Source organism: Hoplias malabaricus, unplaced genomic scaffold (assembly GCF_029633855.1).
Source record: "Hoplias malabaricus isolate fHopMal1 unplaced genomic scaffold, fHopMal1.hap1 scaffold_212, whole genome shotgun sequence".
Taxonomy (NCBI): Eukaryota; Metazoa; Chordata; class Actinopteri; order Characiformes; family Erythrinidae; genus Hoplias; species Hoplias malabaricus.
The window spans coordinates 1-15,000 of NW_027100797.1; the positions used below are offsets into that span (position 1 = coordinate 1).

At 39.8% G+C, this 15,000-nt stretch overlaps 1 protein-coding gene and 1 long non-coding RNA gene across 2 annotated transcripts in view; both read left to right on the forward strand.

The window, feature by feature from the left end:
* Nucleotides 1-1,345: 1,345 nt before the first annotated feature.
* On the forward strand, nt 1,346-5,213 carry LOC136680222 (transcription factor COE1-like). The gene is made up of 3 exons (XM_066658568.1): nt 1,346-2,135; nt 3,581-3,737; nt 5,130-5,213. Exons 1-3 carry the CDS (start codon nt 2,002-2,004, stop codon nt 5,211-5,213), a joined length of 375 nt encoding a protein of 124 aa, XP_066514665.1. The 5' UTR covers nt 1,346-2,001.
* A 938-nt stretch (nt 5,214-6,151) lies between these two features.
* Nucleotides 6,152-15,000, forward strand: part of LOC136680223 (uncharacterized) — a 16,323-nt gene continuing 7,474 nt past the window's right edge. Inside the window, exons 1-2 of the long non-coding RNA XR_010796881.1 lie at nt 6,152-6,213; nt 7,263-7,318. This is a non-coding gene — a long non-coding RNA (uncharacterized lncRNA). The remainder of the gene's footprint in view (nt 6,214-7,262; nt 7,319-15,000) is intronic.

Consider the following 15,000-nt stretch of genomic DNA (forward strand, 5'->3'; position numbering starts at 1 on the left):
TCTGTTTCCACGGTGCTGTGTGAAAGGAGCGGTGAAATTCGTGTAAACAAAGCATTTGGCTCGTTTTCTTTTCAGAGAAAATGAAGCTGCAGTTTTAATAACTAACAGTGAAAGTGTCCTACACATATCATTTAATATCATTCAGACCTGCTATCTCAAAATACCGAGTTTTTTGAACACTATATTATGGCCTAACATCACTCAGCTGGTGTTTCTGATCAGTCTATGACTCGTACTAATGACGTAATAATTATTCACGTCAAATACGTATGACTTACTATTCAGTATTGAATGTCATAATTAATACATAGCCTTCTAAGCCATAATTAGGAGATAAGGCCGAATTGTTATGATATTCCAAGCCACTATTTTGAGATAGACCCTTATAATGGTGATGCAGTATTAATTCACAATTGTGGTGAAACTTTACCCAGTAAACAAGGAGCGTCTCTGGACGTTCAAAATAGGTCTAAAAGTAGTCTGTCCGTCAAGGACATATTTTAAACGTCAGTGGACGTCCAAATTCCATCTTGATAAGTAAGTTAAGTGGTGACCAATTAATAACGTCAATGGACGTCCAAAATACGTCTAATAGTCGTCTTTTCAATGTCTGTGTTTGGACGTCTTTTCAACTTTCATTTTCAACCTTAAGAGAACGTTGATTAGACGGCAGTCATTACGTTATTTCAACGTTGAATCAACGGCTAAATGTTTACTGGGTATGATTGTTATGACTTACACTTCGACATTATTCTAAGCCCATTTTGTCTTTATTTTTGCATGTTTGTACGCTATATACTTCTAAAAGTGAAATGTAGTCAAATTAAATTTGATCATATCAGAGTTGTGGCGCTTCGTTGTCAATTCTCACGGCTGTAAAGGAGCTATGACTCGCTATTACGTGTGTACACACCCGTTTTCAGAAACCCCCTTCTGATTGGTCAGTAGTAGCCGGATTCTGCCCTGTGATTGGCTGGTAGTCCATTAGGGATGTTGTTTGCTTTCCCCACCCGTTTTCGTGCGAGCTCTTACTGCGGGCGAGAAGGACTAGCTGGCTCGCCGAGTATTGGATAAATCCAGAAGAGGGGGGGGGGGGGGGGGGAACGTTGTCGAAAAACGGGTGGGAAAAGTAAAAACAACGTCTCCATGGTTGAGTGCTCTGCTAATGGAAGTAAGGGGCTTGCCTGTGTTTTTTTTTTCCTGAGGAGGGTGGGATGGAGCGAGGAGGAGGGGGTGCGTCTCTCTCTCGCGCGCACACACGGTCCATCCCTCTTCCCTTTGGGGCTTTAGTTTTGCTTGTGTTTCGTTCCCACAGCAAGTCACATCGGATTCCCTCTGGGAAAGAAGAGCACAAATCATCAGAGCTGCGGTGTTTGAAGCGCGCGCGGGATCCGCCACGAGGGTCTCCACCTGATTTCAATATCGCTTCATGTTTTTTTATTTGTGGTTTGATTTGATCAGAGCAGAAAGGAGGAAAACAAGCAAAAAAATAAAGCAAAGAAACAGAGGGAGAGAAAAGGCTGTGGATAATGACATCTGATCCAGATCCGACCCTCCGCGAGACCTGCTGGTGACCCTCTTTATTCTAAGTGACTTTTTAAGTATTGTTGTTTTTTTATTATTTATTTATATTCCTTTCTATTTTTGCCCCTGTTGACACACACTGGAGTGCTCATCAGCGAAGATCCCGGCGCATCACACCTTATCACGTCGCTGCACGCGCCCTCCGAACCGTGGATGCTGACACCTCGCGCTCGTTCTCGCTCCTCGAGCTTTGCCTTTTTCTACTCTTCTCTGTTTTCTTGTAAATTCGCGCTTTCTCAGAGGGAGAGAAAGAGAGCAGAGAGAAGCTCCGAGGCTCCACCTGCGTTCCTCGTGGACTTCTGTAGTCTCCGTTAAGAGAGAGAGAAAGAGAGAGTGTGTGAGAGGAGAAGACGAGAGGAGAGGAGAGGAGGAAGTAGCAGAAGAAAGAAAGAAAAAGGAGGATAGAAGCGCGCGTTCATGTTCGGGATCCAGGAGAGCATCCAGAGGAGCGGCAGCAGTATGAAGGAGGAGCCGATGGGCGGCGGGATGAACGCGGTCCGGACCTGGATGCAGAGCGCCGGGGTGCTGGACTCCGCCACAGCCGCACAGAGGTGCGCCAGACTCGGCATCGCACACACCGAGACACCGCCAGGCGTAACACACTCTGAAACACGCTTTATAACATATTAGAATACTTGTACAAAATGTACATATACAAACAAATAAAGAACACTCACCGACACCGTAAATAACACACAATACTCCAACACTTTACAACACACCATTAATAAAACAACAATACAAACTACAACACACTTAAAACACACTTGAGCTGTTTATAATTCATATAAAGGACGATACTGTATTATACATTTTATAACACTTTATAACATGAGTGTAATGCAACTATAACACCATAACAACTTAATACAGTCACTTAATAATGCATTTATATCATTCTATATAGCAATATAACAGCAGCACTCTTTAAAACACACAGTATAACACTTTATAACTCATCTTCAACACTTTAATATATTACATTCTATACCCTAGCGTTCCTCACACTGTGGCTTACTGCTTTATAACAGACATCAAGTGTTACTTCATCTTAAAGTTGAATAACACGCTCTGAAACACCAATGCCATAAGGAACAGACTCTCTAAAACATTGTAAATCAGCTGTAACACACTCCCCATCCCACCATCCTCACCGTCAGCAAATAAAACCCACAGAGACCTGCTCCAATCTGAGTTTTAAGTCGATTTTGAAAATAACGTAATCCTACGACAGCTGCCATTAAAACACAGCACGTGCAGCTTTTTGAAGATTTTTTAAAAAAACAGAGCCACTTCATTTGAAGTAGAGCGAGTTTAATGTGAATTAAATGAATCAGCGTCACTCTGCGTTCAGATTTGATTCATAATCTAAATAAATGAAACTAATTAGAAACAGTTTAATGGCGTCATTAAATCATTCTTACTCCGGGTCTTTAGTGCTTTTATTTTTATATGTCCAATAATATATAGGTGTGATAGCAGAGTTATTTACGTGTGCATATTTCACGTGTGTAGAAATGATAAACATATTTATTAATAGCTCAGCATTGCGGAATATTGTATTAAATATTTGCACATTTTTGTGCGTTTAACTCCAACTCAGCAGCAGACAGAACACTGACAGAAAAACACATGACACATTCAGATCAAACTTGTGTTTTAATAATTCCAGCCTCATCGTTAACTCTCTAGGAACAGCACGAGGTCAATATTATTATTATTATTATTATTATTGTGTGTGTAGGATATATATTGCATAGTATTTATTTATTTATCTTTGATGTTTTCGTACAGTGTGTCGACTCTGTGCGCGTGTGCTGTGATTAGTAAATGAACATGGTCAGAGAAGAATGACACCGTATGTAAAATGAAGTGAGGCAAACCTGTCGATTGTTGTGACGACCGCTCGGTAAAATACACCAGTGCGGCGTCATTAAGTGTAATGAGTGTGTTAATAAGTGTGTATTAGTAAGTGTTCATGTGCGTTTTTCCGCAGTGGAGTGGGTCTGGCTCGAGCCCACTTTGAGAAGCAGCCGCCCTCCAATCTGCGGAAGTCCAACTTCTTCCACTTCGTGCTCGCGCTGTATGACCGGCAGGGTCAGCCTGTGGAGATCGAGAGGACCTCCTTCGTGGGCTTCGTGGAGAAAGAGAAGGCAAGTGGACACGCGGGGCATTTAAAAAAAAAAAAAATGTACTTCTGTTTGTACAGCGCTCTGAAGTGAAGTCCTCACAAAGCAGTTTTACACGAATCCGAGGACCTTGCCTCAAACGGGACACGAAAACCTCCCTCAGCGCGAGAGAGAACCAGTGAGAGGATCTAGAACATTCTAGAAGAACACCTCTCCGTTCATTTCTGGTCAAACACAAGCAAAAAAACGACGAGAGCGCTGTTTGGAATATGGAACAAGACCCGAAATCTGGGGGGTGTTTGCCTCCTGTGTTTTTTTTAGCAAAATAACTTCAATATATTTTCCCTGTCTGCGTATGTTTCTGTCTATTTTTCCCACAGAGTTACAGCTTTTACAAACAGGACAAACGCCCCCACGTCAAGCTTTCGTTTTCGGTGTTGTTTAAAAATAACCCCCCCCTCACAGGCCCTGTCGAGTGAGAGGACCTGCTGTTAATTGTGTCTGCATTAAAACTGTTACAGGTTTCGACTTGATTTTTGCCTCTACTTCGATGAAAGTTAACGCCGTTTAATCGCCGCCTTTGCCGTTTTTGACCCGTGTGACTTGCCCTTTCAAAGCTGAGCCCTTGACTGCATTTAGTATGTGGTCTTCTCTAGAGGAAAGAAAGGGCTAACCCCAGGCCAATTATTAGCATTTTGGAAATTCTGAAAATAAATATAAGACTCAGATTTGTATGTTCTAAATTGTAAGAGCAGGTCAGACATAGTTAGAAAAGCAGGCCTCTGTTGACCGTTACGGTACGATATATTAACACTGGACAAGTCAAATGTTTTTTTTTATTATTTGAACCGAGTCTATCCCAGTAAACAATTAGCCGTTGATTCAACGTTGAAATAACGTAATGACTGCCGTATAATCAACGTTCTCTTAAGGTTGAAAATGAAAGTTGAAAAGACGTCCAAACACAGACATTGAAAAGACGACTATTAGACGTATTTTGGACGTCCATTGACGTTATTAATTGGTCCCGAAATAAATTACTTATATAAAACGCGTTTTGAACGTCCACTGACGTTATCGATTGGTCACCACCTAACTAACTTATTAAGATGGATTTTGGACGTCCATTGACGTTTAAAATATGTCCTTGACAGACAGACTATTTTAGAACTATTTTGAACGTCCAGGGACGTTCCTTGTTTACTGGGATGTTAGTCATCATTTTTTATACATTTATTAACAACAGCATATTTATTACAGCAGCAAAACCAACATTAATATATGCTTTATACGCGATTATGATCAGTTCTAAATGACTTATTGATTGGGGTTATAAGGTTATAAGGGCAAGTTATAATCACTGAAGGGGTCGTGACTTCCTAGTCCTCTGTATAACACGCCTGTGGTGATTTGAAGCTCGGTAGAATTTATGCACACAAAACAGAAACGTCTCACGTGAGAAACGAGCCCAAACGTCCGAGAGGCACACGCCAGGACTGAAGCACAGCAGTTTTCGAGGAGCCAGGCTTTGGTTTCTCCTCCAAACTTTTTTGTATCTCTCTCTCTCTCTCTCTCTCTCTCTCTCTCTATCTCTCTCTCTCTCTCTCTCTCTCTCTGTGTGAAAGTGTGAGAGAGATTATTTCTCAGACAGACGAGTACAAATAAGCGTCCAATCATTTATATTTATCGACCGTTATTGGAAAAAAAGCTGTGGTTATAGTGTTAGAAATATTCTATAAACGTATCGATTGTTTATTTGTTTCGGAGGCTGTGAATTTAAGGCTTATTTGTGGAAACGAATTGACACCAGAGCGTGGTTCACAAACACGTGTCCTACGTCATAACCGAACTTGTTTCGGAGATTTCCGGGGGGATGTATTTATTTACTTGTTTATTTAAATGAATTAAAAACCTAACCAGGTTTTTGTAGGAAGGAGAATTCTTCCTCCTCTACAGTGGGTTTACTGTCAGAGCTGAAACCTGATTCTTTTCTGTAGAGGCTCAATCAGTCATTCATCCCTTCATTAATACATTTATTATCTGTACATGCTTTTTTTTTCAAATGGATAAATTGCCCCCGACTTCTTATACCGCTATTTGTGTCTCAAATCATGGCTCAGACTAAGAGCTGATTTTACCTGCGTTAGTGTATAACTCTAATGTGAGGCTGAGATTGACACCGTAGTGGTTTTCATTGTTTTGGCACATCGGTATGTAAATGTAAATGTAAATGTTCTGTAACTGGGCTGTGTAAATGTCCAGTGGTCTGGTATTAATAGCAAAATAAATAAATAAATAAATAAACAACAGAATAAAACACTCAAACTCAGAAATTCCCAGAAGCTCAGTTTTATTCTGAAGCTCGTAAACCTCCTCAAAGCTGGAGTACGGCTCTCTTAGCGCGCGCCTAACAATCACGTGTTGTTTATTTTTCAGGAACCCACCGGAGAAAAGACAAACAACGGGATTCACTACAAACTCCAGCTTCTTTACAGCAACGGTGAGCAGATCCTGCCTTTTACAGAGGGGCTGCGTTTAAATGGGCAATAAATACATAAATAAATAAATAAATAATAATAAAAAATTAAAATCCCCAGGGAATGCATTCAGGGAAAAAAAAAATAGTATTTGTTTAAAGGGTCATTCTCAAAATGTCTATCGTTTTATATATTTATTTTTTGTTTTACAATAATGTCTATTATGGTTTTAAATCTTATAAAAATGTATGGATATAAATATGAAGAATATTACCAGAATTATTATTATTATTCGACAACTACCCAAAAGTTAATAACAGAAATGAACGGTTGTTTTAGAACAAAGTGCACAAAGGCAGTATGAGTCTAAACCGTACGCTGCTGCTCCTCGCGTTACAGTGTAGTCATAAAACTTTTATTTTTTAAAATGTAAATCGTCCTTGTTTCCGGTTGCATCCTGGTCTTTATTTAAATTAGGGTCCATTTATGAGTCACGTGCTCTGCTCACGCGCTGAAAATAGTTCCTCGCTTTTCCCTCTTTTGGGTTTGGTTTTGCAGCAGGTGTTTATGACGTTGCAGTTAGTTTTCTGTTAGAAGTGAAAAGTGAAAAAGAGGCACGGAGAGAAAAATATCAGCTCTTTATGCTTTTATTTAGTTAATGATAACACAAAGAGAAGGGGAGTAATTATCACTTCTCAATATAAGGACTATATTAACATAAACATTACAGGTTATTACACTGTGTGTAAAGGCACATGAAAACAAATGAACACCGTTATAATGGAGGGAGAATGGATTGTTGAATTTCCAAGCATTTAACATGGAAATGTTCAGCTTCATATTTTGTTTTATTCGGTTTGGTTTCTCTATAATTGTAAAGACTGACATAAATCTGACGTACTAACCAGCTGGTGGCCGACCGGTTAAGACTCTTCCTTTTTCATGAAATTGGATCAGTACCAGATCTGAAGCATTATGAACACTGTCCTGCTGCTGAGGCGGGAGCCACATGTTGTAGGAATGTGGGTAAGGGTTAGTTTTGTATCTCATTTATTTTATTCTTTTGTTACAGGTATCAGGACAGAGCAGGACTTCTATGTACGTTTGATTGACTCTATGACCAAACAGGTAAGGCCTGATATACACACACACACACAGATTAATATTTACATCTTTGCTAAGTGGCTGTTCTGTTATTGCAATGGGCAGAGAGATGAGAGCTTGGAAGTTTGAGTGTAGTTTGTATATATATAAAAAAATATATATATAGTGTGTGTGTGTGTGATGTTTATATATATATAACTCACAGTGACTTGACTTAGTAATTGTCATTGGGGCAGGAACTATCGGCGGTGTGTGTGCCCACATGTGAGTGTGTTGTGGCTTCTGTGTGTATAGTGCGCCTTTAGGGCATGAGGAAACTAATAGTGACTGAATATGGCACACTCTCTCTCTGGGAAGACTGTGTTGTTTAAGTGTGTGTGTGTGTGTGTGTGTGTGTGTGTGTCTGCAGCTGAAAATGTCGTCCGAACGTGTTGTGCATTAATCTGTATAATATCTCTGTCCAAACAGAAACAAAATGTAAAGTCGTCTCCAAAATGGTAACTTTAGAGGAGAAGGCAAAACCTGATATAATTATTTATCTAATTATCTGATTATTTAATGCAAGAATTGTAGAGATCAAAGGTTCTGAAGCAGCTGATTCGTTCACGTGGTACAGAACAACGAAAACTGGAGTGTCATTTCTTCTATGAACAAAAATCTAAAGCATAAAATGAAATGAGAAGTAAAGCCCTTAAGTGACCTCCACTGACCTGCAATACGTCTGTGTGGATTAACTGCATGGCTTTGATATGTATTTTCAAAACTGTGTTCTTCGCCGTGCAGAGCACTGAGGCTCTCAGGGGCCAGAGAAGGCTTCATTCCCTCTGTCAGCCACATCTCTCTCTCTCTGTGTGTGTGTGTGTGTGTAAAGTGTGTAACGTGTGTTGTGCTGGGAGCAGCCGAAGCCCTAAACCACTAACAGCTGAGTGTGCTTTAGGACGGCTGTGTTTCACAACATATTTAAGCAAGAGGATTTCTCTGTTATTTTTCCATCTGATCGCTGTGGGACTCTGTGTGAATGGGTTTGTCTTCTTTTCCGTTCTTTCCTTCCCTCCATTTTTCTTTTTTTCCTTTTTTTCTTTTTGACCTGAACACTGTGGTATTTCCACAAAAAAAAAAGAAAGCGAGAGAAAGCAAGTTATAATATGATTTACATTACAAATATACAATATATGAAATATGTACAAGAAATATCCACTAGAATCCAACTTATATTTCCCGTCTAAAAGTTTGTTTAGCATGTTATTCTTTGTCCTTTCCTCTTGTTGCTTATATTCGTTTGAAAATTATAGTGACATCCAATAGCAAAGGTGCTAACCCTTAAATGTTACACTGTGATTTTGATTCTTCAGATCTTCTGCGCGAGTTAAGGCTTTGAGATTTATTAACGTGTCACTGTCCAGACTCAACTGTAGCCAAATATAGCAAGTCATTCCTCTAAACGACTAGTTTTGATAATGATCATTTATGATGGTAAATAATGAGACATTTAAGGTGGTATTCTGTAGATGTGAGGAGTTTAAAAATATTTGCTCACTGTCCAAAGAAAAACACATATCCAAAATAGTTACTTTATAGGAGAAGGGAAATAAAACGACTTAATTTTCGATGAAAGTCAATGTAAATAGATTTTTTAAGTAAATCTGGAGTGTTTCTATTGGTGCATGATGTGAAGGATAGCTGCTGATACATGTTTTTTTTATTTGAACCACGACAATAACATTTGGCCCAAACCTGATCTGAGATAACTTTCAGAAAACATCAGATATCATTTTTATTAACTGTTCCGTGCTGTAGGTTTTAGAAGTGTTAATCTCCTCAGGCACAGGTCCATTCACAGCCGCTGTTTCTCTAGAATAGAGCATTTCACGCTAAACCAACCTGAATGGCTTTTTAAATTTATTTCGTTGTAATGATGTAGTCGTGTTAAAAATGTGTGACACTTGTGGAATTCCCAAAGGCACCCTGTGTGTAAATTGTTTTCATAGAAGTAACATACGTATTCCAAGTCGTTATTAAATAACAATTCTTATTATTAAGGGCACTCTAGTGTTTAAAAAGATAAAACCTGAATGCCACCCTGGCTCTTTTGTTTTGCCTTTCTCTGTTTCTCAATGCTTCCTCAATGGTTTTAACCTGAATTTGCAGTTCTGTCTCATGTGGTTTGTTTACATTGTACTTGATCTTATTTACTAAGAAATCTTTTAAAGGTTCCTCAGGGAACCGAAAGTGGCCTGGATCTAGAGCCCTTTATTTCTGAGAGTGTAATGGGTTTTCAAGGTATGACTGCAGGTGGAGTGTGTAAAATGTGTGAGGTTTGTGGAGGTGTGTGAGGTAATGAGCAGGTGTGTTAGTGCACGTTGTTGGTGTGGTGTTGTCAGTGAGCAAATGTCTGAGCATTTAGTACATAACAGCAAAGGGTGTGTGTGTGTGGATTTATTGTGGCTGACCGTTTAACCTCACAAAAACCGTATCAATGTGAAAATGGCATGTTGGTCTCTTTCCCGAGTGGAGACTTTTGTAAACTCAATTTAATTATTATTATTTTTTTGATCACTTTTTGAAAACACTGACTTTGTTTACTTGCAGTTTTCAGGGATTGAGCTTAAACACATTGGATTGGCTTAGTGTGGAAAATGATTATTGCTGAATAATATATAAAAAAACAAATATCTTTATATTCTGTCAGAAATTACGTGAATTACGTGGTCCGATCCCTTCTTAGACTTAACAAAAACACATCATTTTGTTAAGAATCTTTGTTTTCTCCTCTCTGGTTTTGAGTCGTTTTTTGACGTCTCTTTAAGGAACATAGAGAAAACACTTTTCCTGGGAGTTAATATTTTTCCTAATGTTGTAGAAAACAATTTTATTACTTTGTATTAGTGGACAAATATCCTTACAAAAGGTTTCTAATAATATCAGATATGTGTGAATCAGAAAAAATGTCAGTGTGTCTCATATTTCCTTTTCATGCTGTTCTTAATTGCAACCAATTCACTACACGAACATGTTGCTTTAACGCACGGGTCTTTGCTGGTCAGCCGTAATAGAGGGGTTCCACGATGCGCAACACTGAGACTTAATGAAGGGTTTGGTGGTGTTTTCATCCAGCCGTGTCGAGGTGGTGGCTCGTATCCTGCACGTTTTGGCCTAAGGCTGAATGATTTGGGGAATATATCAAATATCAAGTTCTTGACCAAATTTCGGATTATTTTCTCTAAGTTAAAAACAAGGCCAAATGTTTTTCGAGGGCCATTTTTCTGGCTCGAGGCTGGGCTGTCGAATGAATGGTGTCTGATCAAGCTCATCGGCAGTTCTCAAGCTCCACGTTTTTAGGTTCATTGCCTGCACTTGGGAATATTAGGAAAATGTTTGTGATAGTGTATAAACACGTGTGTGTGTGTGATGTTTTATGTAATCGTTAGCGCTGTTGATCTCTCTCTCTCTCTCTCTCTCTCTCTCTCTCTGTGTGCTGTTGGACTGGTTGTGTGTGTGTGTGTGTGTTATATTAAAGGTATCAATACTAGTGATTGCTGTCCGTGTGACTATTTGACTGTGTGTATGTTTGGCTGTTTGCAACTGTTTATCTCCGACCTCTGTCTCTCTTAGAGAGAATATATCAGTTTCTGATTTACAAGCTGTGGACCGAGCAAAGTGCTCTGTAATACCCGTGAATGATGGAGGAAGAGAAAGAGAGAGAGAGAGAGAGAGAGAGTAGAAGGTTGTGTGAGAGAGAGGGAGAAAATGAGGGGTAGTATAGGAGCGAGAGAGAGAGAGAGAGCAGTTTGGCATCTGCATGTACACGCTGGATAATGCAGCACGGCTCTGGTCTCTCTCAGAATTCTCCTGAGCCTTGTTCATAACAAAGAGGCTTTCACTACATTTCCCAGCATACCTTTCTGTTCAGCTGTTTCAGCCTTGAACCAGTTCCATCATTTCATGACTCTGCATAAAATGTTTTTGTTGTTCAAAAAGTCTTTTTTTAATTTTATTTATTTATTTATTTATTTTATTAAAAATGGCACCTTTAACAGGGGAAAGGCAAAAATGTGCGTGAATTTGAATTCAGAGGAAACATAAACCAAACATGATTTTGGAGAGCATTTATTGCTCTGTTAACGTTATCATAGTGTGAATAGCAGCATCTTTTGGCAGCAGCGAGTTCCATATCATTGCTGCTGAGTCTAAACGCAACCAGGAGGATGTGACTCATCTTAGTTTTTATCTTAAGACATATTTGCTATGTTTAATGGAGTATAACCCAGTAGACTCACATTCTATTAACAATAAGGGCCTTTATGGTTTAGCAATACACTGATCAGCCACAACATTAAAACCTCATTGTCCCTTTAATGAGCTTCAGTTCGCATGTAGATGCACTGTTTATATCTCCGCATACTTTGCTGCTTTTCCTCATGTTCTTCAATGTTCAGGAACTTCACAGTACTGTCAACAAACAAAAAGAATTGTTTGTGTGGTGGATGGTTCTCAGTGCAGCAGGGACACTGATGTGGTGGTGTGTTACAATCCATCCCCCCAAATCATACCTGCTCTCATGGTGGTCCCGTTGGGGTCCGGACCATTGAGGAACACGCTAAAAGGGAGTTAACACAGTGTTTGTTGCAAAGGTTATTCTAATAATAGAACTACAAGATGTGCAGTGAGTGCAAAAACAGAGGTAGCTGTAATGCTGTGGCTGAGCAGAGTATATTTAGTTCAGCATATTTTTGTTGGGTATAATTAGTAATATAATGCATTTTTTGCTGGTTAAACTGTCCTTTAAAACAGGGCCTGGATACGGGCACACAACGTCAGGTCCCTCTTGTTAATAACTACGCAACTATATGAGTTTTAAAGATGTTACCACTTTAATGAGATTTAGAGATGCTAATGTGGTCGTATGGATATTGATCAGTTCAACACTTGGTATAAAATAGCTACTATTTTTGGAGTTTAAAGGGGAATTAGTCAAAATACCACAAGGATCAAAACGACGGGTTTCAGCGTCTGTTCCTTTAAATGCCCAGCAGCGAGGAGCGAGGAGCTAGCTATTTTATATAATCAGTACTCTTATGTGTCACTGATCATTGTTTATTATTTTGTTCCTTTGTGTTTTCACATAAAAATAGTTCCCGCGCTGTGATTGGAGTGTCTCAGACGAGGGGGCGGGACAATTCCCAAATTCCTTTAGAATCAGAAGCACTTGTTTTATTCCATGTTTTCATAATTTTGGGTTCATAACCCTGTGGATGGATGTAGTCCTCTATAAACGGGTCAAAACACCTCTTGTTATTAAATAACTTATTGTAGTAAATAAAAACCTAAACAATAAGCTTAGTCTTTAAGGGGCTAGGTTTAATTCACTCAGCTCTGTCCAGACCACACTGTGGTATGAGTCTGAGGCAGAGGAGCACTCCCAAAGTGTTTAAGATTTCTCATTAAAAGGTTATAACTTAGTACAGAAGAGCTACAGAAGGCTGTGGCTGTGTCTGGCTGAGACCCAGCGGCGCGCCAGTGTTACAGAGCAGGTTTATGGAGTGTTCGACACACACACTTCTCATTAGCACTGAGAACTCACTTACTGCCAGCATGGAGTGTGTGTGAGTGTGTGTGTGTGGGCGCTGGGGAACAAGCTGTGTGGGGGGAAAAAGAGATATGACAGAAGAGGGAGTCAAACAGGGAAAATGATAGAAATTAAACTGAGCAATGAATTTACTCCATTCTGCATTTCCACATGAATAAAACATACTACATGGACTCGGATTTGTCTTGTCGTTTACCAGAAAACCACGTTTCGTTTATTTTATTTCCAGGAAAACATAACTTAAGTTCTTCATTTTTATACGGGACACGACTGAACAGGTGACGGCAACTGCGTCTCTGTCCTGGGCTTGAGGGTGTAGAAGTTTGGTGTGTTTTCCCTGTGTCTGAGTGGGTTTCCTCCCACAGTCTAAACACAGAAGGTAGGTAGATTGGCTGTTCGACAGTGTCCATAGTGGAGAGAGTGAATGTGTGGTGCCCAGTGATTCCAGGTCAGTTCGGAACTGGAAAAGTGGTTACAGAAAATGAATGAATGAACACTTCTGAACAGGTAGCTTTTTTTTTAATGACGGGAAACTTAACCCTGGATCTGAATCACACATCATCACTGTCCTGTGAAAAGCATGTATCTCCGAAAATAGGAACGTTCATTGGAATTGTGGAGCATTTCTATTGGTCCGTTCATAATGTCATTAACATAATGTGAAGGTCAAATGACAGTGACTGATATATTGACTTCTCTATTTATTGTATTATTGCATTTATTGTGTAGTGTTGTGATGCTTTATGTTGCACCATGGACTTGGAGGAAAGTACTGAAAGTAGTCAGGCTTCACTGTGTACTTCTTTATGAGTATTGACTTGATTTTGCATGGAAAGCAGATGCTGTAAATACTGAGAACAAATGCAAATGAAAGAAATGAAGGGTGACCTCTGACACGTGTAAATATAATAGATGTATTTGAATCAATTAGGAATCAGTTCACTTCAGCGTATTTGTAATAATTGATTCCTTCCCACATGCGCTCCCTCAGCCTTCGGAAAGAGGAGAAATGAAGTGGAATGTAGAAGAACAGACAGAGGACAGAGCAAGGAAAGCAGAGAGAAACGGAGATGAAAGTGGCTAAAGGAGGATAAAAAGAGGGAAAAGATGAGCAAAGAAAGAGAGCAGTGAAGAGTAAAGCATCATCAGGATGAGAACGGAAAGAAGTAGTAGCAAAGATTGAGAATGGAGAGATAGAACTGAGAAAAGAGAGTAAAGAGCAGAAAAAGACGAGTGGTAGAGAGCGAAGACAAGAAACGAGGAGAAATGCAGAAGAGAGGGGGAATGAAGAAGTACTGTGTCAGGATGACAAGCCGTGTGTGATCAGTGCTTGAGTGTGTATGTGAGGAAGATGGTGGAGTCCTATCTGTTCTCTCTCTCTCTCTCTCTCTCTCTCTCTCTCTCAGCTGAGGAACAAAGGCAAACAGCACACACACACACACACACACACTCGGCAGCCTCACACCGCTCCTGACACGTTCAGCGGTGACGCTAACAAAGGGGGAAAAGTATTTTCATGTATTTATAGAGGATTGTTTACATGGCTCAGATGCGCTTGTCACTTCAAGGCAGCGGCGGCAGGTCATAAACGAGCTCCTCGTGCAGAATGAAATATGTATTAAAAGCTGCGTAGGGGCTTAATGAAGGCTTCACACAGAGCCTCTGTCATGCATGTTTCATGCTGCTCTCCTTGGCCTTCCTTAAGCAGCTCTTTGTTCACACAGCTCTGGCTGGAATTGCCAGGTACACTCCCAACTCCCCTGTTGCTTGTGGATGTTTGGGAGTGTGTGTTTGTGTGTTTGCGTTTGTGTATTTTCAGTAGAATTTTCAATTTCTTGGCTTTGTAGGAAAAACCTGGCCACCTATGGTACGCTTTATTCTGAAAAGTCTTCGAACATCGCTTCTGAAATGAAATGAAATGAGCATTAATAAGGAATTTACTCTGCATTTGGCTGCGTTTCCAGTGTCTGCTCTTTGGCTAAGGATTCAGAGTAGATGTCAGGACATTTCTGTGTGGATTTGTCTGTATCCACTACTAATATTTCTACTAATATATCGCTTGGAATAAGCTTCAGACTTAATGCAGTTCAGCTAAAAAAGCAAGAAGCACAGGTGGAAA